We start from the raw sequence: 27,863 nt of genomic DNA, 5'->3' as shown, positions 1-27,863 counted from the left end.
CGTACTAATGATCTCGGAAACAATTGCCAATCGTACCAATATATTAACACCAAGCTTCCTGTAACTGCTTGCAGCCCATATCACAATCACCAAAAGCTAATTTCATGGCACACTACCCTGACCATTGGCCCTAATCAGCACTGCTTCATCAGGTCGGTTGGGTATCAGTAACTAGAGCTACAGTTAGCTGATGAATTGACTCATATCTATTTGCAGTTGAATCGACTCATATCTATTTGCAGAGGCCAGCAAACCACCTTGTAACAAAATTGAGTGCATGGAATGGTAGCAATGTTGTTTGTGTCCACCACTGCCATCTTTGCATCCATTTGTGCTATGGCACCTCCTTCTGGACGCCGTTCATAGCCTCGCGGCAGTCTCTTGTCGAGCTTCTTGCATTGTTATCGGGTGTAATACACTTGTGCATGTGCCATAGTGCATATGAAAGCACGTGTCATTTGCAATGCACATAAGACATTCACCTTCACTTCTTTTGTTATGTGTGACAGAGCAAATTGTTCTAGTGCAGTTGTAATTTCTTGCCTCTCCGACGCCTAGGCACACAGCTGCTTTCATTAGCCCACAAAATTTTTATTTATTTACAAAGGCTTTCTACCTACTCAAATGAAAGTACTTGCAACATACTGGCATGGTAATAATTGGCTGGTTCTGGGTGTTAAAATTTTCTTAAATGTGTAAGAATTTCTATGCTTACCAAACGTCCATCACGCAAGAAAAATGTGGGCCGATCCCAGAGATAGTGCAATACTGGGCCGACCCACGGCGGAGGTGAACAGCCTTCAAGTACCCAACAAAGTGAAAAGTGCATACAATATAGATAGAGCATGGAGCAGTGAGTGGCTTTACCTTTGTTCTTCCTGTCGCTACCACGAGATCGAAGCAGCGCTCGCAAATCTCTCGGCACACACCGCACCCTGCACCTTTCGCAGATCGCTTTCAAGATATGGGCCCGCTCTTCAAGGCAAAGCGACGAGAACACGGAGTTCAAGATATGGTCCACGCGGCGCATAATGGTTTGACGTGGATGGATAAGGCACTAAAGAGCAGTATCAGCTTATAATGATCAGAACGTCATCAGCACACCTGGCGCCGCCGTCTGCAGCAGTCCGTGTTGCTGCGACGCTGCTGTTTATACCGGTCATATTAACTTCCATAACACTTTTTTGTTCAAGTACCCTAAAGAGCCCAGGAGGCATAGGGGTGGGGGATGTTACGATTGGCCAGCGGGGATAGTGACCTTCTGGCTTCACTGCAATGAATCGCTTCGTGAAGCCAACAACACGCCCCCTTCGAATAGCCCTTCGGAGCCAGTAAGGCTAGACACGTTTGGCGGACAGGATTGTTAGCTGGTTCGCTGTCACCTTCAGGGACCAATTGGAGCAAGAAAACTCCTGGAAATGTTTGTTCTATGGCATTCCCCCATGTACTCTAGTAATAGTCACGGTCATGACAGATTCAGCAGCAAACTGCAGAGTCAGCTCAGGAACGACATGCCAGCTTGAGTCAAGCGTGACAACACCTGTCTATGAGGCCTCACTGGTTTTGGTGTGTTCAGTAAAACAAAAGTGCAAGAGAGTGTGTGAACCTTCGCCCTCAAAGGCGGGTACTTCGACGACTTTGGACGCTTTGATTGGATGAAGGTTGGATGGCAGCTTTCCCTGGCCTAGGGATCTGGTAAGGACAGAGAGTGTTTAAGCAGACATTTTCGGCTGTTCAGTGTGCATTTCAGTCATGCTAGACTGATCAGATGTAATGTTCTCCACCCTTCATGTAGATATTGTAAATAAATCCCCTACTCCTCATTCCTCCCTTCAACAACATCCTTAGCATGAATGAGTCGGACGATGGTATGGGCCAGGTACCCTTTTCATGGCAGACACCATCTCTTACAGGGATTACAATGAAAGGAGCAAAACATACCAAAAGTACACAACTAAACAAGAAATATGAATTGGAACAACATGAATTAGTGAAAAAAAAACGACTTATTACAGGGTATATACAATGTGTGAAAAAACATAGTAATGACAAGGTTCAAGGTTCCTAAAATACTTGACTTATCACAATGAGCTGTTTTACATTACAAAACAATGGAAAAAAATTTAAGTATACATTACTAAACAGGAAAGCAAAATTGCATATTAAATAAGAACATCAAGAAATGCAACTGGAACGGAACAGCAAGGTAAGAGGTAGTTCAGATTTCTAGGAACAACTTTAAATTATGTACAAATGAGTTGTGACAAATAGCGAGGAGAAGAGGTGAGTGGAAAAACGGATTAGTGTGGGCGAAGATGGGTGAGATTTTAAGTTGGTGATCAAGCCGTCAAGACACATGTCACGAGCTAGTCTGATATTTAGAGTCACGTGGGACAACCGATTGGAGTAAAGTTTATGAAAGAAGGACAATAGTGTCGGAAGCCTGCGTATATTGAGAGGAGCTAAATTAATCTAATATTTGATTTCCGTATGCGAGTAGTTTCTTGTGATGAAGCGAGCAACATTATTTTGCAGAGACTCTAGTTTGTGTTCGAGGTAGGCCTCATGTGTGGATTCGAAATTAAGAAGGCATATTCGATTTTAGAGCATACTAAGGTGGTGTAAGCCAGAAATTTGGTCTCGGAGTTAGCCGAGTGCAAATAGTGCCTTATGAAGCCAAGTGATCTGGTTGCTTTAGTAGAGTGTTCTAGTTTGCCGTTTTTACACTCGGCTAAGCAGCTGAGCGGAGCGAAAGCGTGAATGCGCATGCGCCCTCCGCTTAGCTGCAAGCAGGCTGGTGGAGTCAGAAACACGGTCCGCTTACAAGCTGCCTGAGCAGAAGGTTGCTGCCATTTTTTTTCTAGCAAGGGTGGTCGATGCACACACCCACTCTGGCACGTGCATCGAGGCACCTTGCCTGCCTTGCTCTTTACAAGACAGATTTGCACAGACGAAGACTTATGTCTGCTAGAAGGTGCGCATGCTGACCCATTTGAAAACCTCGCAGCGCGGTAGTATGTGATGCATGCTGTGCAACATGTTGGCATCAGAAAGGATCAGATTGGATGCAAAATGCAAGCTCGCTGGCTATCACGTGGCATTTCCCAAGATGGGGCTTTATTTTCCACTGGATAAAATGGACCAGTAATGCATTACAAGTTCACGTTTAGATGCTTTATGGACAAATAAGCTATATGTATTCATTTTACTTATAAAAGCTTTACTTACAAGTTTTACTTATAGGTGCTTTTATTTTGTTGCATTACCCTGAATTCGGCCAGAAGGCACTGCAAATACGAAAGGAACATCAAGCGGAAAGCCAGAGAGGCCGAGATAATCTCGTGGCTGGCGGCAATGGAAAATAAACCTGCTATGAGTAACTACTGAAGAGGAAATAACAATATTGGGAAAGAAACAATCTATTATAACTCAAAGGGAAGCTTATTACTTTCTGAAATGAGCTCGGGATGCCTTAGAACACGCACTTATACAGCAAGATATAAGAAGGAAGAAGCATGTGCTTGCTGCGGTAAAGCTAGGGAAACAATAGAGCATGCTTTACTAGAATGTGAAATATCTCCCCAGCAGTAGATTTAGGCACCACTGGCCTATATACCATTAATAAAATATATCCAGAGAGGGAGATTAAGATGGACTGCAATGATTGTAATGGCATCATTGGAATCAGACATATGCTGGCGGGGTGTCCCGCGACTCTCCCCAAACTCGTTGAAGAATGGACACAGTGGGAGAAAAGGATTCAAAGCCCATTGTTTCAGGACCAACTAAGGGCAGTCCAGGGGGCCCATGATGTCGCTGAAAGGCTTGGCCTGACAGTGCCAACATGGGAGCGGCCCGCCTTGGCTTGAGAAGTCTAGCCTCCGGACATCATTACAATAAAAGTTTTCACACACATACACCACTGGCCTGCTTGAAGCCCTTGGGTTCAGCAAGAGCAGAGGGAAAGTAAAAATGTATGCAGTAAAGATTGGTAAGCAGCGAATGGAAGATTGGTGGACAAAAAGTAGGGAAACGTCAAACAACAGAGGCTTGCAAAGACAAAGTTCAGAAAGTTTGGTTATGGGAAGTCATCGTGGGTTTTTTTCTTCTTTGTTAACATAGGTAGAACATTAGGCAATACAAGAGCTTCATGGCGCAACCCACACATCTTTCCAAAGGGGACACTCGTAGCACCTATCCATCCGTCCCTCTGCTGCTCCGCTAGGCTAGACATACAACTAAAACATGCAATCACCCACCACTCCACCATGTGGCTTAGCGGGGCAACTTGGAGCAGGGTGGACCGTAATGACACTAAACTAAAGCACTCTAGTGAAAATCACATCTACGCAAATGTTCCATGACAGATCGGATGACAAATGAACACCCAGATATTGCGAATACCGAGGCTACGGGCATGTTTTATAATTATGCAATTGCATAACACGGGTTTAGCTGTAGTCCCGAATCTGATAGCTTTTGTTATATTAATGTTGATTTCCACTTGCTTACTGCCCCACTTACGGAGATTGTCTAAGTAAGATGGAAGGTAGCAGGTGTCCTCAGGGTTAGTAGATCACGCAATCATCAGCAAATAGTCTATGAAACGCCTACCATTACTAATATCGTTAATATAATCTAAAAACAAAATAGGCCTGAGCATGGAACCTTGCGGTACTCCAGATTTGACATGATTTAATGGAGACAAATGGTCATTGATGAAAACTGATTGCTACCGGTTAGTTAAAAAGATTGTAGTCCACCTAGTTATCCTCACATGTTAAGATCTGTCAGTTTATGAATAAGCCAGAATTGAGGAACCTTGTCAAAAGCCTTCGCGAAGTCTAGAGATATTACATCGATTCGATAAAAAGAATGAGTGGAGTTATGCAAGTCATTAATTCAAATCAATCGTGTAAAAGTCCATGCCGACTGATAAAGAAAAAGTTATGTTCTGTAAGAAACTTCATTAGAGCAGATGGAATGATGTGTTCGAGAAGTTTGCAGCACATGCTGGTTAAAGAAATTGGTCTGTAATTTGATGGGTTAGACGAATCACCATATTTAAATATGAGAATTACGCAAGCTGCCTTCCAAACATTTGGGACGCATCCCGTGTCAATACATTGCTGAAAAGGCTTGGCTAAAATGCGACATATTGCAGGTTTGGATATCTTAAGAAGTTTAGGGCAGATGCCATCACGGCCAGGAGCAGAGTTAGTTAGAAGACAATCGATACAGGACTGTACTAATTCAGAAGCGATATTAATGTTGTGCATGCTTGAATGCAAAATAGGGGCCTGAAAGCTACTAGGTACAGGAGTCTCGTCCGTGAAAACGGATGAAAAAAAACTTGTTGAATTCAATAGCAACACGTGCCAGAGAAAGAATGTTACCATCCTTAGATAACGGTACCGTCAAGTTCGATAATTTGGGTTTCCTAAATTTTTGTGTCATTGCTAAGCATGTCTGAAATGTCATGGTTGAAAAATTTATCTTTGGCTGTTGTTACGGTCCTGCATAAGTGTGCGTGCTCACGATAGGGCCTCCAATCTTCCACAGATGCTCATAGTTCAGCTCTGCAATATATAGGTTTCACATGCGTCGCAAACCAAGTGCTTTCTGTGCAGGCTGTTATTTTGAATTTTGGAATATGCTTTTCTTTTTAAGTGTGATCAGCCCATTATGAAGAAAAACCCAGTTTGTGTTTATGTTGCAATGAGGGAATGACTGCAAGAAGCCGACAGAAAAGGTGGAAAGGTCACTAACAAGCCCGCTGACATTCACGCGGGTGTAATCAAATATTAATTTCTTTCTATTTTCATGTTTCTTTAGGGCACCTATGAATTCACAATGCAAGATATTGTGGCCACTGATACCATCCAATACATTTTCCGTAACATTATTTGGTTCTGTGGCTAGTATGAGGTCAGAGTGAATCACCATGAGTGGGAACAGAAACAATTTGATGCAAATTGAAAGTTGAGAGCATGCCAGGAAAATATTGGCATTGACGTTTTTCTTGTGCCATACAGGGGTCGGCATCAATGCCATTCAATATTGGGATAGTCGAAATCGCCGACAAGAAATATTGGTGATGTCGGGTACTCGTTCTGGACAAAACTTAAAGACTTGTTTAGATGATCCGGAAAGTAGTGGGATGAATCAAGTGGACGATAGCAGACTCCAATGACAGAGGTAGAATGTGTGGGCAGACAGAGAGCAACCCTTACAATTTTGAGGCAGGAATTAGTTTCAATAACACAAGCTTCCAAACTAGATTTTACTGCGATTAACACACCGCCACCTCTCGATTCAGTTTTATGTTTTCTAAATAATGAAAACTGACGAGACAAGGACGATCCAAAATGTCGAATGACAACCAGGTTTTGGTGCCTAGAACGTCTACTGAACAGGATTCAAGATAAGAACAGAGGTGATCTTGCTTACGAAATAAGCTGCGGAAGTTTGACAAAAGAATTGACACACATGCATCACAGCGTTCATTTTTTACATCACTGGGTTTTCACGAGGACGTGACGTTTCGGGAGGGCACTTACTTCATTAGTGGTATGGTCAAAGATAAATCGTGTTGTTTAGTAGAAGTTTGCCAAACAGAAGTTTGAACCTTTCAGCGGGCTTCTGTTTGGAACGTCCGAAATCTCGGAGTTTCTGGACTGCATCCTCATTGAAAAATCCTTATCAGTCCACATGAGACGATTCAAACCTTTTTTAGTTTAAATGCATTTTTCAGTATGTGTTTTCTTTTTTAAGTTTAGGAATTTCACAATTACCAGCCAAGTATAGCCTTGTCTTTTCTGTCCTATTCTATGGGCACGTTCAATTTCACCAGCTGCAATGCCTAAATATTTAGAAACTAACTCAGTTACAAGCCCTTCCTTTTCCTGCCACGTCTGAGTCTTGCTCAATGACTGCTTTAAAGATAAGGTTGTTGTGACGCAATCTGTTACTGAGGTCGTCTACCACCAAACTTGTGTTGCAATTGTCCTGATTTTATGCTTTCCAGTTTGTCCTGGGTGTCAAGCATATGAATTACCTCGTGACGCCAGAGGTTCCTTCCATTTAGGAAAGAAGTTCAGTAACATTCGTTTGGACGTCTTTTACTTTCCCTAGGATGTCTTTCTGAAATTTTCCATTACAGGCTGCCGTATCCTTGAAAATGAGTTGATAATGACATTGGGCTGCGTGGAGATGAGCAAGTGGTACAATGCTTAAGCGTACTTAAGTCCCAGAGGAGTTTCTGCATGAATTTTTCAATTGTTTATGAAGGTTTCTTACCTATTCAAAGAAAAGTGTTTGCAACATACTGACGTGGTACTAATTGGCTGCTGCTGGCTGTTGGCCTTGGTGTCTTCCTTTGCTGTTGAGCAGCATTTAGTGAGTGCACAGTAATAATGAGCTGCACCAAATGGCTACACATTACTGCTGTACTACTCGAACTATTCCAAAAGGGCGAATTTTTCTGCTCCAACATGCACCATGATTACTTATTTCCTAGCCCAAATCCTTAACTGGCTAGGCCACCGCTGCATGCTGACACACCACCCACTGTGGGTGTGGGCTGTATTAGCCAAGTCTCAGTAAGACAAAAAAAACTGTGGCACTGTTCTTTTTGAGCTTTGTTATTTAATGAAAAGGCTTTGAATTCAGGCCACCAGTGCCACAATAAAGTATTCCTATTCCAGCCACACTACTTGTTAGAGCTGCATGCCACCTGCACTACTAGCTGGGCCAGTCACTTGAAATCCGTGGACTATAAGGTTAGAGTAGAATCAAACAGAAGACATTTTTTTGATATACTGGCTTTGGACGTCCCCAAACTTTTGGGATGGGCCTGCTATAAATTTTACGTATTCATAACATGGGAAGGTTATGACGACATGTAACCCAGGCAGGCAATGCTTTTGGAAACGAACTTTAAACTTTGCCACTCCGACAGTGGTGAATAGTGATCTGTTGTCATGTTGAGCAGTACTACTTGCATCTGACCGCTGGATGTATTGTGTCACTGTTCGTTATTTATTACATGTGCTTATAACATGTGCTCCAAAAAGATGTTCCAATCATTGGTGCAATCTACTAATACCAGCTACTTTCGCAATGTCTCTGTAGGCATCTCTTTAATCCTTTTATGTCTAACACGATACACGAGGACTCCCCTGCAATCACTGACACAGAAATAGTACAGTGTAGTTCTAAAACAAATGTGCTTAACTCATATTGGTGACAACAAATAGTTTAACATTGGTGCTATCATAGGTCTGGTTTGCGATTACAGCCGATGTCTTGTGGTTGATTATAGGAGTTCTTTAACAGCAAGGTCCAGCATTACTAGAGCTTTGTTTAAAGGGCAGCCACTTGGACAGTGGTACGCTTGGACTCGGGTGTAAGTAGTTTAACATTGATGCATAGGCTTTGAGGTGACCAGGGTCAGGCTAGTGTATACAAATTTTATCCTGTTGTATTTTCTTTCGCATCACTCGCACTTCATTCAGTGTTACTGCGTACATGGTGCGTTGAATGATAGGAAGGAAATAGAATAATATGTATAATCTTGGCCAAGATGGCCTTGGAGTATGTTTAAGCCCAACTTTAGGCACACATGATTCCCAGCTTGGGTGAGCATACAGAGATAACTGTCCAGGTTGAGGTTCATTCCGATATGCTGTTAACGCTTCTTTGAGTAATCGTATAAACATGACTGAACAAAAATCTCTGTGGTTTTTAAAAACCCATCAAAGCCAGAGACTCAGACTGGTGGTCATGATACGGGCATTTCACGATACCTTGTGAAGCATAACTTCCAGACCAGTGACAGACGAAGTAGAAATGCTTCTTTTTCAGGTGGCCGCAAGTCTCTGTACCTGTCCTTGCAATGAAGTGACTGCGTGTGTCTTTCTCCACCTTTTCCTTCAATGATTTGAAAGCTGATCAGGATATTAAAATAAAGCAAATGTTACATGTATGCAGTGTGTCAAGGGGAATCAGTTTATTGTAAGCCCACGTTGGCTGTGCAGAATATCTTATGGGGTAATTTAGAAGAAGAAAGAAGATTAAGTACCCTGGACACTTGTATGTTCAGTCTGCATTTCAGGGTGTGTAATGCACAGAACTAGCGTTACAAAGTTGAATCGTAGACATGTTGTGGAACTCAGTAGTTATGAAGAAGAGGTTCAGTGACATCTTTTCTCTTTTCCTGATGAGGATCAAGCACTTGTTTTTCTCAGGGCAAAATTTTAGAGCGAAGCATAATGGAATTGAAGAAAAAGAAGATATAAAAAAGTGACAAGAATGATGTTGCTTCTTGTACATTTTTAAACTATGCTTTGTTTGAGTACATTTTGCAGCTTTCATACAGAGATCAAACTCCTGCGAAGACAGTACGTATAGAAACTGTAAGCTAATTTGCTTTATTAATTTGAGGTTGACACTGTGACATGGCGTCTAATTATAGCAGCACAAAGTGACTGCCATCAAAATTTTTTTCGTGAGCAACGCCAAGAACTGCATGAAATGACAACTGAAAATGACAACTCTACATCTTACAAATTTCCGTTCTGAACAAGAAAGAAAATACAGAGAATCATACCTTATCTATAAGTTCAAGGCATTGCAACAAATAGGCATAAACATTTCAAAAGGAGCTTTATAATCTATCCGCTATGCTAAATTTCAAGCTATAGGCAACAACACTTAGTTTGGTTTCTTGGCGTATCCTTCTTTTTTTCTTTCCTCTTCTTTTTCTCAGCCGGCGTGTCAGACGCCGTTGACATGCCGGCTAACACGCGTGAGTTGGCACGTGGTTGACACCATGTTTTCCCCGTGTTTTAACTGAACAATTAGTAGATTTAAATTTTTTGCACATTGGGAATTCAGGAAATATAAAACTTCGACAGGAGCTATCATTAGAACTAGTGTACAGTACTTCTAGCACTTCTTTAATCAAACAATGCAAAATTTGCGCTTTGGTTGACTCAGCATTTACTTATTGTGTTAAGATTGATATGAAGTGCTACTTTGTTTTTTCTGCTGTGTGTACATGTTTTTAGACGCAATCCTTTCCATTGTATGGAGTTCTCGCTCACACAAAGCCATGTACTCGATTGCAGATCGACCTTAGGCAGAAGTGCAATCTCATACCTGTGCACTTGCCTCTATTCATTGGTGTGCAATACCGCGCAAGCCTGTGCATAACTATACGACGACTGTAAAGCATATGAAAGCTCCAGCACCAGTTTAGGGCACAAGATTAGACCAGATTTCTTGAACAGAAAAGCTGATTTAACACATTATTAATGTACAAGGAGGCTTGTCCATGCTACCTAACCTGACAACTATTGCTTCTAGACCCTAAAGAATGCAGTAAAAAAAAAAAAGTAGGTGCTTGCTGCAATGGGGAGAAACAAATTTTTCCTGTACCATACTATAGGTGCTTACCCATTTCCAAGTTTGCAAAGCGAGTGCTTTCCTGCATGGCATGGCCACCACTATGGCTAATATTCATGCTACCAAATCTGCATATATTGTATCGCATGGTTTACCTTACAGAAGTTGGGAACTAGAAGCAGGGTTCATACTTTGTATATTTGTTTTCTTTCTTTCATTACTTAAAGTAAAAATAGCAAATCAACTTCATTCATGCTCCTCCAGTCACTTTTCTTTTATAGAATGTATTCTAGGGTTTTATGCGCTAAAACCACGATTTGATTATGAGGCATGCCATAGTGGCGCAGTCCAGATTAATTTTGACCACGAGGGGATCTTTAAAGGGACACTAAAGCGAAACAATAAATCAGTTTAGACTAATGAAGCATTGTTTGAGAACCCTGCAGGCAGTGATTTCAAAAAAATAGTTTGATTATTAGATGAGAAAATGAAGGTCGAAGTATCAGTATTTGAATTTCGCGCCGAAACCCCAGTGCCGGTACGTTAGCGTGACGTCAGGGATTCCAAAGTATGTTTTCGCATTTGGGCCGCGTTGGCTGAATAAAGGTTCCTGAAACTTGCCATGTTTAATATTTGGTTCCTTTAGAACTCAATATAGTCAATCTGTACCGCTATATATAATTAGTAGGCCCTAGAAGATGCCATCAAAATCCACGACGTCACAGCCCCCAGGTGCGGGAACTCAAGTAGGCGTCGCCACCCGTATTTCGTTCTTGCGCTTTTTCTGGCTTACCAAACGTCTTATCATTGTAACAGTGCTGTTTTTGGTGTTGTAGAATGGTAATTTACTGATGCAGAAGAAATAATTTTTCACTTTAATGTCCCTTTAACGTGCCACACAGGCGTTTCTTGCATTTCGCTCCCATCTAAATGCGGCCGCCGCGGCGGGCACATTTTTTTAAAACTTAAATATGCGATTCCTAAAAAAGATCCATCAGCAATGATTCTGCGTTGCTTCGATTCAAAACAGCAATGATAAGCATGCAATTTAATGTATGATGGTATAAGTTGCAGCTAGTGCATGGTCAGATAAAATGTTAAGCATGAAAGCACCATAAATGAGCACATTTCAAGCAATAAGTGAACAAGTGAATCGTTCACTCTGCAAGCCCGTAATGCAAAAATAACAGGTGCAGCGGTAATCACGCGTTGCTTTGAGAGAATAAGCAAGTGTCTTACCTGGAATTGTCAGAAAGTGATACCTCTCATATTCTGGCTCGAAGAAATGCACGCTGATATGGCGGTACTCCAGTTCTTTCAAAGTCAGGGCTACTTCACACTCGTCGCAGTTGTACTTCGGGTGAGTGATTTTGTGCACAAGTTTTATGTGCCTCTGCAGACTGCGATTGTTCGCTAACCGCAGGTCGCAGTACTGACATTCAAAGGAAGCAACTTTCGCCATTGCGAGACCGCGAAGAGAAGCATGGGGTTTCCTAAAAACCGATTACGTAACTATGCTCAGTGCGTGCAAGCGGGCCTTCTATATCTGCGGGTGCTCTGACCATGGAGGAAAGAAAAAGCTGAGAGATGCTGACGTCACTCTTTGCGAAGCATGAGTGGCGTCGGAAGGCATGGCAGATATCCTCTCTTGAGCATATCTCTCTCCTCCGGCCCGCAACCATGCACGAACTGCGTGGGCTGCACGGGCGCGCCTGTAGCAATCCGAAAGCATCTACTATTCTGACAAAAGATGCAATCGCGATGTAACGTTGGCGAAGTCTGAGTATTCTGCCCTGGCATTGAAACAAGTTTAAAATAAACTCCTCACATTAGACCGTCATGTTGGACTCCGCAACTTTTGCGGGATTTTGTGAAAAGCAATATGGTTTATTGGTCCAGCCAACTGAAACTGTCCTGATGGCTTCTAGACCCACCATGTTGTATTAGTGGTTTTGGCGTTGCGCTGCGAAAGTGAGGTTGTGGGATCACATCTCGGTCGTGGAGGCCGCATTTCGACGGGGTTCGACGAAGTAAAAATGCAATGCCCGTGTACCGTACGTTAAACACATGTTAACAAATCCCGCGCGGTGAAAATTATTTCCGCAGTTCACCGCTACGGTGTGCCTCATTATCAGTTCTCGGCTTTGGCACGTGAAGTGTCAAAATTTGAATGTTTGATTAACCGCAGGTACGGTGGCTGCCTAGTTCCTGCGTCATTTTAGATTACCTTTATCGTTCATTTCTACCTTCGTTTCCTCTGTTTGGGCTCCCTGGGGCTAGACCATAGTGGTTATGGCTAGACGCGGCGATGAAAAAATCAACGAGTCTAGAAGTTCAGGACAACATTCATTTGGGCTAGATGGTGCATACTTGATTTAGGAAGGAACAGCGCCAACGAAGACGTTCACAAGTGGGGAGAACGACACAGGACAAGCACCATGTTAAAATTGGCTCCAAGGCACTGTCAATACAGGTTAAGAAAATGTTAGTAAGCACCGGGGCGACGCAGGATCCAATACAAATCCCTTGTCTTTGTCGATAAAACTTGTTCTCGAAAGAGATTAACGTCACATCAAGGTAAAATTCTAGCATTTTCATAAAATTATATATTGACACGCCAGAGGAGTTTTGGAACTCTACTGCACTGTTACTTCCTATAGCATCTCTGACAGAATGAAATAAGGCATCGTGGGGCACAGAGTAAAACAAGTCTTCAACATCTACTGAAAACACATAACCATTGGAAGTACATCCCTCAAGAAACCTAACAACATCTTTTGAACTCTTTGTGGCGTACGGATCTTGAACTTTAAGGGATGTAAGGTGCTTTTGAAGAAACTTGCTTAACACAATCAGCCAAGTTCCATTTTCGCTGACCACTGTTCTGAATGGCACGGACAGTTTGTGCGTTTTGGCCGTAAAGAACATGGAAAGGGCATTGCTTTTGCTGTTACCAATGTCATTGGCCAGCGTGCTCAGATCTAATTCTTTGCACATCGCAGCCGCCTTGCCTCTCACTCGCGTTGCACTAGCTTTCAGAGGGATGAAGTTCTTTGCAATTGCTTCGCCGGCTCTTTTTTGAAACTCTTCCTCGGTGAGCACCACAAACCCACCATCCTTGTCAGCTTGAAAAAGCCGGAGTCTATTCTTCCTGAAATACGACACGACTTTTCCCATAGAATCTTTGCTAGTCAACGTGTTAGTGCTGGTCGTAGATCTTATAAGCGTATTCACACCATCCAGAAGGCATCTTTCACGGTTTTCTTCCAACGCCTTTCCTGCTATGCGCCTATTAAGCGCCAGGAACTCATGTGCTTCTATCCGTGGCTCGTGGCTGAATTTCGGACCTTTGTTCAACACCTGCCTGACATCGTTGGGAAGATCAACGTCTCCGATGACCGTCACCAGCCTTTCCGGGGGCTTCTTGTCCTTCTTCAGAGAAGACGACCGTAAACACTGGTTCCGTGTCTGAGCCCATCAAAATATATATGTATATATATATATATATTATAGAGAGAGAGAAAGAACAGCGCATTAGTAACTCCCAGTTATGGATATCCATACATTTGTTCCCGCGAGCAGGCATCATGTAATGAATGATTGTAGACCAAAAAATATTTCGCGTTTCTTTCCGGATAAATACATGAACATTAATAATGCCTTGGTTTTCATACTTATTAAGAAGTAAAGGAACATTACAGGTTAGCGATTGCATTAGATAAATTGTTAGCCTTTTTGGCACGAGCCATCTATCCTGGCTGTAGTCCCGACAGTGATTTTACAAGTGAAGAGACTTTGTTAGAGGAAAAAAATATGAATAGAGTAAAGGAAAGCCATACAGATCTGGCAGTTTGAAATCGCATTAAATTTGGTGAAAAGTGGTGATGTTGTGTGGAGGTATGGAACGTTAGCAATAATTCCGACGTGCACGTTTCTGAAGAAAAAGCTTGTGTTAGTGTTCACAGTGGTGCCCCACACATGCATGCAGTAGTTAATATGAGACGCAAATAGTGACTGGTAAATTTGTAATTTCAACTGTTCTGGAAAGAAATAATATTTTTAAGGCCGTTGTGGCTGGACCATCCCAATGAAGTGGAAAGGAGCGCGTTCGCTTTAGGAATGACATCGCAAGCCTCCAGACCAGAGACAAACAGGCTGGTATGATCCACATATAGAATGGTTGTTGCCTCGCTTTCTGCAAGGGTTCATCGAGCAATAAGGTTCCCAAAGAGCTCCAGCTGCACGGGAAGGTGCGAGGTGAAATCCGGCAACACTCATGCAGGCGGCTGTTCCCCCACTCTCCATTCCCCCCAGCCGCACTTTGCTTCGCTGCACCGCTCATTCTTGGCTCAGCAGCCGTCAGATATGGAGGTTCCCATTGTTGATCGCGCCAAGTACGAGATTTGTTCCGCAATTCGCTTTTTGCACGCCAAGGGGACTCCCTCGTGGATATTCATCATCAGTTGACAGAGGTTTATGGCGACAAGTGCATGTACGTTCAACACGTCCGAAAGTGGTTTAGGGAGTTTAGTGCCGGTTGAAAGAAAGTCCACGATGAAGAACGGAGTGGAAGACCGTCAGTTTCGAAGGTGGTTATCAAGATGGCCCAACGCAAAGTGCTTCGGAAGAGGAGGATCAACATCTGTGAACTTATTGCTCAGATTCCTGGAAGTTCTTACGATACAGTGGAAAGAGCTTTGACTAAAGTATTGGGGTATCAGAAGTGTTGTGCTCAATGGATACCGCGGCTATTGACATCAGACTACAAGGAAAAACGCCTTGACTGTGCTCGCCAGTTTCTTCAAAATTGTCAAGAAGATAAGGAAGGATTGTTGGACTCCATTTTTATGGGAGACTAAAAGTGGGTGTTTCGTTTCACTCCTGATAGGAAATAAAAATCCCAAGAGTGGCGTCACCCAGAGTCACCAGTCGCAAAGAAGTTCAAACTCCTTCTGCTGGCAAAGTCATGGCCACTGTTTTTTGGGATCATAAGGGAGTACTGCTGATCGATTTAATGGAACGTGGGACAACAATCAACTCTGAGAATTATTGTGCAACACTATGAAAACTCAGGCAAGCTATTCAGAACTGCCGGCGAGGACAACTGGCAGCCAGTGTAACACTGCTTCACGACAACGCCCAACCTGACGTCTCCTGTCAAACCCAGGAACTTTTGACAAACTTTGGGTCGACTGTCATGCCCCACCCACCGTACAGTCCGGACCTTGCACCTAGTGATTATCACTTGTTCCCCAAGCTAAAAGAACATTTTAGTAGCCAACGCTTCCGGAGCGATGAAGTCGAAGAGGTGAAATGCTTCCTCAGTGGGTCGGCGGCAGACTTCTACGACACTGGGATACAGAAATTGGAGCACTGTATACAAAAATGCATAGAAAAAGATGGCGATTATGTAAGTTTCATCTTTCCAATAATGTAAATTTCTATGAGAATAAACAATGTTCTCTACTTCTAAAATTGATGGGAACCTTATTTCTGGATCAACCTTCGTATGTCTATCATGTCATTAACGTAAATGTCGAAGGGGACCTAAAATGCTGCCCTGTGGGACACCTAACAATATTGCCGTCCAAGGAAATACTACTTCCAATGACAACGCATTGCCTGCAATCAAGCAGATACGAACACAACAAAATATGTCATTCCATGCACACCGTTTGCAGTCAACTCTGTTATTAGAATCTTGTGTTGCAGACTGTCAAAAGCCTTGCTGTAGTCAATAAATATCCAGACTACTAGGTTTCATTTTTCTAGCTTCTTGATTAACGCCTGCTGAACAAGCAGTGCAGTTTCGGTAGAGCAGGTCATCAAAGCTGTTTCTCCATCGCCAGGGTTTGTGTCATGCTCTCCAACCATGATTCCTCGCTCCTTTGTGCCCTCCAGAGGGGCACGGTCATGGCCCCCCAAACAAGGGGCTTAAATCACCACAGCAATGAAATCGCAATTTTTCGCTTTTAATATGCTTCAGTGCAATACATTGCATAAGCTTCCCTGCTTAACTCAACTGTAATGCGGCAGAGGTGACTTTAGGAAGACTTTCTAGACATGCCAAACAATATGTGCATTCTGGTCAGAACTACACCTGACTTAACATTCTGACACGTCGGCATATGGATGGCCCTTGTGCAGTTTAAGAGCACGAATACGCATGCTGGTTGTGGCTTGACGAAATGTGATTTCTTAAACAAGTTTCAATGCCAATGCCCTAGACTAAGCTTCACTGCAATGCAGTTGTGTTATGCACTGGAGCTTCTGTAATGTATTGCGGTCCATCACTGCAGCAACGTCAGAACCAGCTTTGAATGGGTGTCATGTGAGTTATTAGATGTCTCGGTGCTCATACTGTGACAGATGACGGCACATGTGCGCATGTATAGTCGGGAACATGTGCAAGGCTGTGTTGCAGTCTCGTATATGGAGCTTGCAAGATGGGCGAAGCAAGGGCCCAAATCACCACAACCCTGCCGGAAATAGCTCTAAATCCCTGCCTGTACACTTCTTAAGGGTTTTGGTGCTTTTACCGTAATCGGAGATTGCACATATAATACTATATTTTCAAAACTGAGCTCATTGGAACATCTTCCTGTTCATGCTATGCACACAAAAATGAGGAATAAGGGAAAAATTATGCAGATCCCACACCCTGTGGGAATTGATGTAAGTGAAGCTTTCCATGCTGGATGCTCTGATTGACGATAATTAGCAGTGTTGACGGCTAAAGCTTAATTTCTTCGTTTAGGCTAACACGAGATTGGCGAATTGATGTTAAACGTTACCTTGTGGGCACCACTGCTGTTTGTCTGCGTAATAGGCAGAACACACAGGGAGAGGTGTTTGCATGAGGCATTGTTGTGGGCCATATCTTATAACCCGAGAGGGTTAAGTGTTGTCATTTCCTCATATGGCACATCGCGTTATGGCAGAAGTTTTAAACTTGAATTGGATTATGGGGCTGTACGTGCCAAAACGACACTCAGATTATGAAGCACGGCATAGTGGCAGACTCCAGATTAATTTTGACACCGTGATGTTCTTTAATGTGTCCTAAAATCTAAGTGCACATGGGTTTTCTATTTTGCCCCCGTCGAAATGTGGCTCCTGCGATTGGGATCAAATCCATGACCTCTCGCAATGCCATAGCAGCAGAGCTAATGCAGCGGGCACAGAAGTGTTGATTTGACGGTCAACCACTTCTGTAGTGTTTCCTGGACGCTGCAGTGTGCTTTAATTAATGCGGCTCTGCTTCTGCACGCCGTGTGAATTGCCCGCTTGACATATTTTCATTGTGTTTATTTTTTCAGAAATAGCAGCAACGTATTGTATTGTGCCTTGAACATAAGCACACCGCAACCGCTGTTGTATGTTAGTGGAGTTTCCTTGCCTTCTCATGTCACTTCCCCCATCTTATATGGGAACTGCCTCTTCTCCTCCCTCTTCTTCTCTCTACAGTTCTATCTGTGTCCCCTCTCGCCTCGCACATAAGCGCTGCAGTTTCTTCAGTGCTTCTGAGGGGAGTCACGGATAATTGCAGCTGTCAGGTGGCTAATGTGACAACGGCCAGGGAGCTCCAGAGGACATTGTGCACATTCGATGCTTCTCCTATCAAGCTTCTCCAATCTAAAACAAGCTTCTCCTATCTCCTTTCCTCTCTTACTTGTGCCTGTCACGTATATACACACTCTGAACCCCCCCCCCGATGTGGTGTGTGTGACATCAGCAGCAGTCCACAGCAGCAGCTGGAGTGGGAAAGTCAGAGGAAGAGACAAAGAAAGCTTCACTTTAAAACAAAATGCGTAAAAGTTTCTATGCTTACCCAATGAGGAAACCCGTCCATCATGTAAGATGATTGCTTTCAAGATAAGGCCCGCATGAGCGAGCGAATTGTAAGATCGGGCCTGCGCAGCCGTGCCATAAGCAGCGGCCGCTGATGTACAGTTGATAATGGTTTGCATCGAGAGGAGGCAGCATCATTGACCACATCTACGTATGACGTCTACCTAATGTGACAGTTCAATTACGTCACGTAGAACAGCACGCATTGGCCAATGCTCATCTTCCATGAAGCAGCAACATCATCCAAATGCACCATAATATAAAAGGAGTGAACAGTGCTACTACTGGCCTCTGCTTCATACTCATGCTGGTCTCAGTTTAACATTTTGGTGTTGCAAATGCGCTTCTCCATTTCATGATTTTTTTCGTGGCATTTCTCGCAATTATATGAAACGCAGCAGCATATGACGACAAAACAGTAGGTGATCAGTCGCAAATGCTTATGCATCATTTAGATAACTCCCACAGGATACTCTGCATGTAATTTTATCTTTTTCCACTTTCAGTATGCTTCAGCGCTATGGTATGCTTGACCGCGTAACCTTGCTATGTCCAGTGTTTGTGACCCCTTCCCACTGTTGGTATACTTCATCACAATGCTAAGTGCATGGTTGAATGCATAACACCACTGTATTGGGATGAAGCTAACTTATGGGTCTGACATTACAGTTTTAATTTAGCGTACGCAACTATAGCGTATGCTATACGCTAAAGTATATATAGCGTATGCTAAGCAGCACACATTTCTTTAGGTTGAGTTGGCCTGTGAGATGTTCAGATCTTAAAGGCCATGTGCCGTCATTGCGGCTATCTCCCGACTGTAGCTATAGGTGGTGCTAACATGTCGGATGTTTCTTTCTTTAGGTTTCAACTCACTCGAAACGAGAAGCGATCTCGAAAACACCACAAGGTTATCCATAATACTCTGTCGTCGAAGCAGCCTGAGACTAAGCGAAAGCCATTTACACAGTCAGTTGCAAAGAACGAAGTCCATTTTACAAAAGCAACGCCAAATTCAATTCGAAGCTGGCAGCCGGGGCCGCCGCCATGTTTCACGCAAATTCCGCAAACCACGCAAAGATACTAATGCTAAATCTGAGAAATAGTGCGCGTACGCTATACGCAATGGGTCGTTTAGCGTTCTGCGCATGCGCAGTGATGACCCACTATTTTATAGCGTACGCTAAACTAAAACTGTCTATTATGCAGCACATTTTAGATGCTTGCTGGTTTTAAAGTCCGAAAGCTGAGATACAACAGCGTCGCACACTATCACGTGAGGAAAACGAACCGCTGCATGCAGCAAGTAGCATCAGCATAAGCACTAGATTACAGTTGAACAGCTCTACAATGAAGACCACAATTAATTTGCCTGTAAAACAAAGAAACTTATGCGTCCCTGGCGGCTGATTTACGTTTATAAAACGAATGCCGCACCAGTGCCGCCACTGCCCCGCGAAGATGTCACCAGGGTAAGCTGTGCGCTAGCGCTAACAGCAGTGTATTTGAAGAGCATGCTGATATTACTAGTTCTGTTGCCCTGCTCCAGGATTCACTCACCTCGTATGCTACTTGTTGTGACGGATCAACGGCTGACGAATGCATGGATAGGCCGCGAATGTCAACGAAGGCGACCAAAAATTTTGCAGCAAGGGAGGCTTAGAGGCACTAGACAATCGGGGGCTTTGCTTTGCATGGTTCCTGCATTTGGTTGGAGAGCAAGCTGGGAACCTCAATGGAGCATAGGGTGACTACAGTAGAACGTGCTGTCAGGGATATTTTGCAGAGAAAAATTAGCGGTCTATTTCATTAAGTCTCTCTTGAATTCTTGTTAAAGATTTTCTTTTGTTGAAAGTGCTTAGCTATTGTGAGCAGTGAGCCGCGCAACCTTTAAAACGAAGTGACCTGCATAGCAAAGGATTTTGAAGGTGCGAGCACTTTGTTAAAAAGGCGTTTGACTACATAGATACATTCAGAGCAGCGCTTTCTACCCTTTAGCCCATGCAGAATTTGTAGGTCCTATTTGCGCCACCAGGATCTGCCGATGTACTGCAGTGAAGCCTTTAATATGTGTCCCAATGTCCAATGCTACGGAGTTCAATATATCCATTTAATGTCTGAGCAAGTTTGATGTATGAAGTTTCATATACATGTAATTCTCTTGGTGATTCACCACCTGTTATTTAAGCAGCAATTCTATTTATAATTGTTTCATATAACAAGGTTTAATTGTAATGAATTATTGCTATACGACATTCTTTCCATTACTATAACTAATACTCTCAAGCTTGGAATCTCCCAGCTTCCTCATACAGTTGGCCAATGGGACAGTGCACCTGACACAACAAGCCATGTCGTACACTTACTCTGTGCATATTCACAGCCCATGCAAGCTTGTGCTGAAAGGTTGTTGCTGCTTGCAGAGGTAAACGTTTCACTTGACTGTTGTAATGATCTCGCTGACTATGTGATGGAATAAACAGTTACTCCACAATAAAACATAGTATGAGGCCATTTTGTAAACATGAGCTTGAAGTAAAACTGTGCCATGCATCGTCGAAAAAGGAAAACAACATTACAGGGATGAGGATACTTATCGTGGGCTTGTCTCTATAGCTTTTATGTCTTGCTTTGTCCACATTATGCTGCACAGTTTTAGTTGAAGCGGTTATTGGCTGGCAGACGTCTTCCCATCATGTTACTACGAGTTTTGATGAAAGCAGTCTTGGCCAGCCTCTCTACCCCTGGTTCTCTGGCTTAGGTACTGGTGCCTCCAGTAGTTCAGATTTGAATGGGTGCAAATTAATTTTCCCTCTCAGTGAAATCATACCAACTTTCCCAGGTTACCGGGCTTCTACAATTCCTCCTAAGTTGAACTTGTTCAACAGCTTTACCGAGTACTTTAAGTATATTTCTATGTCGTAGGGCAAACAGAAAATTAGCATACGCACTCTTGCTTTCAGGCTGCCATAGACTTCGAGTTAAAAGTGCAGTCGAGATCAACATGTCCAACCTTGATCCCTCCAGCCAATGTGCCAGCCTTCCCTATGAGCCACTACTTGCGAAGGTGAACATACCTTCTTTGTTCCATGCAAAACATTTTGTTAACTGTTTCCAGGAAAAAGTAGTTCAAGCATAAATGGCCAACGCATGCTCTTCATACCAGGTTGCCATGGATAATGGAGACGATAGGAAAGTACAGGCCAGCGTCGCTGTCCCAGATCCATCCGGCAGCTTTTCTGTCACAGGTCCATGTGTCCTAACTGCTGGTCTTCAATGGGAGTTGACACTGTCTCCTTCTATAGGGGGCATTTTCTGACATGCTCTTCTGTGGGAGAATGCCCCATTCATAAAAAGAAACAACAAAGATTGGACACAAAATGGTGCAGCTCATTAAAAGAAAATTACTTGCTGGGTTCGCCACTGGGCCGTATGCGTCGGCGCTCATGACTCGACAAAAAGCAGCCGCAGCGGCACGCGCAAGCTCAGGCTTCACATAGTTTCGCGCCCATCGCAAGAGGGGCACCTCACGGCTACATTCGGATATCGCCGGCGCACAAGGAGGAAGTGCAGAAACATGCACGCTTGCAGTCTCAGAGGGACGCGCATGCGTGCAAACTCGATACCATGGGTGCACAGCTAGAAGGGAAGAAGGGTCGTTTTGCCACACGCTTGCGCACCCTGTAACATTTTGTGGGCGAGTGTACATGCTAGACATGTCTGTAGTGCTTATTTTTGAAATGTGATCCTTTGGGATGTATAATACATATAATATGCATCTTAGCTTTGTTGTGCATTAAGAAGAATTTTTTTTACAAATACTATATAATTATCTGAAAAGATGAATGTTTCTTTAGATTTCACACATTTCTTTTGCTACATTGTAAATGTATATCCTAATAGATTAGTGTTTCGTATGTTATACGTTTGCCGATAGGACACTTACTGCTGCCATGCGAGGGCCTTCAGGCACATTAAAGCTGTATGTTGCAGCTTTTCGCCTGGAGGACACCCAACAAAGTTTGTTGGAAATAAAACCATTTCTGGTATGGTAAGTCGAAAATTCTATTTCAAGTCGCTGCCTCTAGACCCTTCGTGCCAACCGCCATTTTGGCAAGGCTGTGTGATGTCTGGGAATAAGGCTGCTTCGATGGATTTCAAGACCAGATAGCAGCCTTCCTTCACACACTCTGGCACCAAAAAGGGCAGCACAGGTGTCAGTGTTACTTGTGCTACAATTCCTTCACTTGTGCTATAAATAGCAGCAGCAAACTGCCAAGATGCAAAAGCAAAACAATGAATGAGGGCCATAACGTATTTCCCAGCTCCTGAAATCAGTTCCAGTTTTTCCAATAGACAAAAGCATGGCCTTCAAGATCAGCTTCGATTACCAGTGGGAACAGTTTCCGAGGGTGCCAATTCATTTCATCAAAACTCAGTGTTGCCACACTGCTTTTGATTGAAGTGTGAGAAAAAAATATTGAAGTGAACGTTTTCTAACACATTGAATGCAGTCAAATTTTCTTTCTGTTGTGCTTTCCTTTTATTTCAAAGCAAAAAAAAAACCAAAAATCTAAGAAAGCAAGAAGCAAAACAGAAAGAAAAATATCTCAGTATAGGGCATCATTGCGCAGTGTTGTGAAACCAGATGTGCACGCCTGTGAGGGTGATGATTGGCCAAGTGTGTGCACTATACATTCAGTGATGCTACAGGCATGCACTCTGCTGTTTGAGTTTCATTTGACGCTGATAGTACATCCACACAATGTAGCCACAGGGACAAGTGAGCAGTCAAGTGAAGCTTTTTGAGATCATGTTTAGTTGGATCATGCAAATAAAATGCATTAATTAATCATATGCCATTAAAGATACAAGCACAAGTACACAAATTACTGTGCATGACAGGAGTGGCTGCGAAGATGTATAAGGCTCACACAAAGGCCGGACAGCAGACAAAGGACGATGATATTTAACTCATTTCGCCAGGAAAAATGAGTTCAAAGTTTGTGCATTAAGTACGAAGAAAATCCGAGGATACCTAAGCACTTCTTATGAGTTGTGAATACTTTAATGTCCAACTGAACGCCACTGAGCAGTCCGAGTTATGAACTCCTCGCGGGCAAGCGGGCACGTTAAGACGCTTGGCACATATTGATTTAGCTTAGCCTCACCGAGGCGCAGTTAGAACACACACAAGAGCTTGAGTAGACAAGGAACAGGTGGTAACACAGGCTTGCGAGAGGGAAGGTGATGTTTTGTCGTAGCAATGCACTCTCCCCTCGCGAAGTAGCGCAGCAGCAGATGTTCCCCTTCACTCGCTTTCCTCTGCTGAGACACGAGCCAGCAAATGCAAGCTAGTGTCATGAGCGCGCCTCGTGTGCTCACATGGCGTCACAGTCAACGGGAAATTAGGCACCGTTTTGCTGCTACAGGTGCTGCCGGCTTTTTCACTGAAGGAACCATTTAACATTCTTGCATAAAAAAAAAATCCTGTCACCGACCACATAATAAACAGCAATAAAGAAATTCCGTTAAAAGTATTGCATCAAACCAGCTCAGAGCACGAAAGATTGACCAAAGCTGTCAGGCTTGGCTGCTGAAAATTAATGTCTTGTAGCAAGGTTTAACGAGCGAAAATGATATGCAAGAATACTCAGAATGATGCGAATGCTCAGATGCTAAGCTCTGCTCTTGTGCAGGAGCTTGGCAATGCAGCTGGCATAAATGCCAGTCTTCTGACTACTACTCTGGTTTCATGAAAAGTAGGTTATTCTGGCAAGAGTATCACTGCAACATCACTGCAGTGCATTTTTACTTCACAGTGAGTAAGTACACTTTTACTTCACTGTGTCAGATAAACAAGTCGACAGACGTTTGAAGTGGTTCAACCACGATTCACAGTTGGAGAACAGGATAGCAACCATAGAATTTGGCGAGATGATTAGACAACAGGCAAAGGAGAGTGGACAAAAGTTGGAGGTGAAAGCTGTTCTGTTTGACTGTGGCGAGGTGTAATGGAGTCGTCAAGCAACAGGCAATGGCGATGGTGCTTCCTAGCGTGCTGATATTGTTCTGGCTGCAAGGCACATAATGGTGATTACTGCATTTTATAGTGTCCCATTTTTCTTTAGATGACAAAGTATTTAAATTTGTGTATTGGTTACATTTGCAGTGACATCCAAAATCCAGATTTGTACTGGGCAAAGACAATACTTAAAAATTAAGTTCAGTGGTTTTACATGCCAAAATCACTAAATGATGATGAGGGATGCAATAATGAGAAACACTGGATTAATTCTGACTACCTGGGTTTAACATGCACCCAATGCAAGGCGCACAGCATTTTTTGCATTTTGCCCCGATCGAAATGTGGCCGCAGGGGCTTGGATTTGATCGCACGGCCTTGGGCTTAGCAGCCAACAACAAAGCCACAGCACCAGTAACATTAAAACAAAGCAGTGATTTGATAAAGCGCGTAAGAGCACAACGGTTTTTAAGCATTGCTTCATGCTAAGGTCTAAGTTCGGTACTGTCACACAACAACCACAATAATGAGATGAACAACGGGGGTAAAATGCTAAATTAAGCTGCAAAATTATGAAACAAAAGCCTTTGAAGCTGTGAAGTTCTTTAGGAACTTGCAAGGTGTGGACATTTGGACATGCAAGGGATGTAGCCTTTGGAAACAACTTGCCAAGTTAATTAGTTGTTTTTTACTAAAGCAATACTTCATCACAAAGCAAATAGCTATAATTTCAGTATGCTCCAAGACTGAATGCCCTATGATGAAAATTTCTATTGCATTTCTAGCAAGTTATATGGAGCAACCAAAGGTAAGAGACATTTGATGCTAGTGTTCAATAAATTTCAGTTATTAGACAGCACTCGTCCAGTGCCCTTCCGTGTGTCTTCCATTGCTTCCGCACTGATTAGTAAGTATGATGCTAGTGACTGCAATAGAATACGCGAAGGCCGAGAAAATAGCAATGGCAATGAAGAGCTATTGCTTGAACAAAAAAAAAAAAGAAAGCATAGGTGTAGTGCCAAAGCAGAAAGGAGAACATGAACGAAAAGTATGTGCAAAGTCATTCATACATGACAAGACAAAGCAGCAGGCAAGATGTGGTGAGCAGGGGGGTGGGGGGTGGGGAGGAGTATTCTGTAAGAGCCCACCTAGTGGACTGTCCATTTCGGCCGCTAATGATTGGCTAGGGCTGCTCGTCTCCTCCTCTCACAGAGCTGAATCCAATCAGCAGTGGCCGAAATGGACAGCCCACTAGGTGTACTCTTACAGAATACCCCCCCCCCCCCCCCAGGAGAAAATGATGAGATGGATTCTTGCCTTGTGAAGTGCAGCAACTGTTCTTTTTCTGTTCAGAGCGAACGTGAGTGAGACTGGAGATGTAATGGTGATATGAGGCTTTGATGTGGAGATAAGCTGTGGTCTGGGATGAAGCACAATTTTGGTTTCCAGCTGTGGATGAATTTCCAGGAGACCCTGCAGATAAAAGTTTTTTTAGCAATTAATAATTCACGTATCTGGCGAAGGAAATCATTACAGTGAAGATGCGGCATAAGCAATAGACAGCCAGGCACATATAGCAAAATACAGTGCCACTGTAGAGGAATGGAGACAGGGAAGAGCAACAAAAAGTGATCAAGCATGTGCAGGGAGAAGGGTACAGAAAAACTACAAGGGATCACACAAAGGAGATCAGTTTGACAGTGACGACAAGAGCAGCACTTATGAGCACAAATTTCAGAAGAAAGTAGCAAATTAATTGGGTCATAGGTTGCCAAAGAGCAAGCACTTTCTGTCACGAATGCTACTGATGCCAAGCATCAGTCCTGGCGCTGTTAAGGAAGTGACGGCGCAGTTGTGGCAAGGGATAGCAGCAGGTGTCTCATAAAAATGGCAGTACCGGGCAGTACTGGGCTACAGTGAGCCAAGTGTACCAGCCTGTGCTTCTTGAAATCTGTCGCCTATGTCGAGTTGAAATGTACTGCTAAAGTGAGTGTACGTCGGAAAGACTTTCTCGCCCGTGCGGCGCTCGTGCCGAGTTGGTGATGGCGGATTATTGATTTAATGAGCCATCTTTCGTCTCATTAAAGATGTTTTGCGTCTCTTCCCGGGCGAGGAATAGGGGCCATAGTGTAGACCAGGCATGCTCTCCTGAAGCAGTACCTTCGCTCGTGCAACGCTTTTTGTACGCTGCTCTCTGACTTTTAAATGGAATATTTGAATGGTCCCCTTTGATATAAATAAAGGTTCTTCAGCAAAACCATGTGCAATAAATCGGTAAGCGGGAGCCGCAGAGCTAGCGAAACGGAAGCAAAGCAGGCAAGTCGGACGTACATTTAAATTAAATTATGGGGTTTTACGTGCCAAAACCACTTTTTCATTATGAGGCACGCCGTAGTGGAGGACTCCGGAAATTTCGACCATCTGGGGTTCTTTAACATGCACCTAAACCTAAGCACACGGGTGTTTTCGCATTTCGCCCCCATCGAAATGCGGCCGCCGTGGCCGGGATCGGATGTACATTTAGACAGAGCGTTATTATAAGCTCAGGTGCTCTCGTGAGCGCTCCGTTTGCCGGTGACGTATGCCGTCCTGTCGCAGTACTGGTAAAAATCCATTATATCGTCGGGACGAAAAAAGCACCCCGCCACTTCTATAACACCAGTCGGAACACTGCGGCCGCCATCACGTTTCAGAGTGGTCTACGGCCATAAATTGCATAACGACTTTCGCTTTTCCCAGCTACAGGGTGCTAAATGTGTTTCGACATGCAGACATGCATGTTCACGCGTATCTCTTGAAGGGTGCAGTATGCACCGATAACCAACACATCATGGACACGGCGTAATGCTTTGGCATTACGCCGTGGCATTAAGTTATCCGATTGGTCCTCGATATCACAGGTTCACTGATCCCGTCGCACGTTCCGTATGTTACCAAAAAGCGCAACAAACCTACCGGCAACATCCAAGGAGACGCAGGAGGAACACTTATGCACGACGCATGGCACGCACGGCTTCGTCAACCGACACACGGCAAAATGCGCGCCTAGGGACAAACGCATACGAAACAAGCAAATCGGCTTCTCCTCCGTAGTACCTAGGCAAAGGGAGAAATTTCAGGCGCAAACGCCCCCAGATTTTCTCTCTCGCACCCGCTGAAACGACTGGCCAATCCCGTGAACTGGCGTTTCCTCTAATGACCGTCTCGTGCATTCCTATGCATACCACAGCGCAGCAGCGCCAGATTTCCCTCTAGGTAATGTAGTGAGAAATTCTATGAGTAAACCCTAAAGGGACAGACAACTGCCCAGAGCATGAATTAAGATAACCCCGCTGATGGAATGATTCCCTATTGTAGTGGCTAAAACGAGCCATGCTTTTCGCATTAAACGGGGATTTATATTTTTAATTAATTGCTATAAGTAGAAAAAAATTATCTTTGGCACCCCAAGCGGCAAAAACGAAGCTGCATAAGAGGTTCGTCACATGACCTTCTACTAGTGTACTCGGTTTCTGGTCTTTTTATTATTGAAATGCAGTATACTTTTTACTATTATAAGTTTTTCCGGACTTAGAATGTG

The 27,863-nt window shown here is 43.5% G+C and overlaps 1 protein-coding gene across 1 annotated transcript in view; it reads left to right on the top strand.

The window, feature by feature from the left end:
* Positions 1–21,695, top strand: part of LOC142562150 (uncharacterized) — a 60,265-nt gene extending 38,570 nt beyond the window's left edge. Inside the window, exons 5-6 of the mRNA XM_075673501.1 lie at positions 21,222–21,325; positions 21,425–21,695. Coding sequence (XP_075529616.1) covers positions 21,222–21,325; positions 21,425–21,577 — 257 coding nt within the window. The 3' untranslated portion in view covers positions 21,578–21,695. The remainder of the gene's footprint in view (positions 1–21,221; positions 21,326–21,424) is intronic.
* The last annotated feature ends 6,168 nt before the right edge of the window (positions 21,696–27,863 follow it).

The sequence above is a fragment of the Dermacentor variabilis genome, chromosome 1 (assembly GCF_050947875.1).
Source record: "Dermacentor variabilis isolate Ectoservices chromosome 1, ASM5094787v1, whole genome shotgun sequence".
NCBI classification, from domain to species: domain Eukaryota; kingdom Metazoa; phylum Arthropoda; class Arachnida; order Ixodida; family Ixodidae; genus Dermacentor; species Dermacentor variabilis.
The sequence above is the reverse complement of the archived record's forward strand: the minus strand, read 5'-3'. Positions and strand labels throughout refer to the sequence as shown.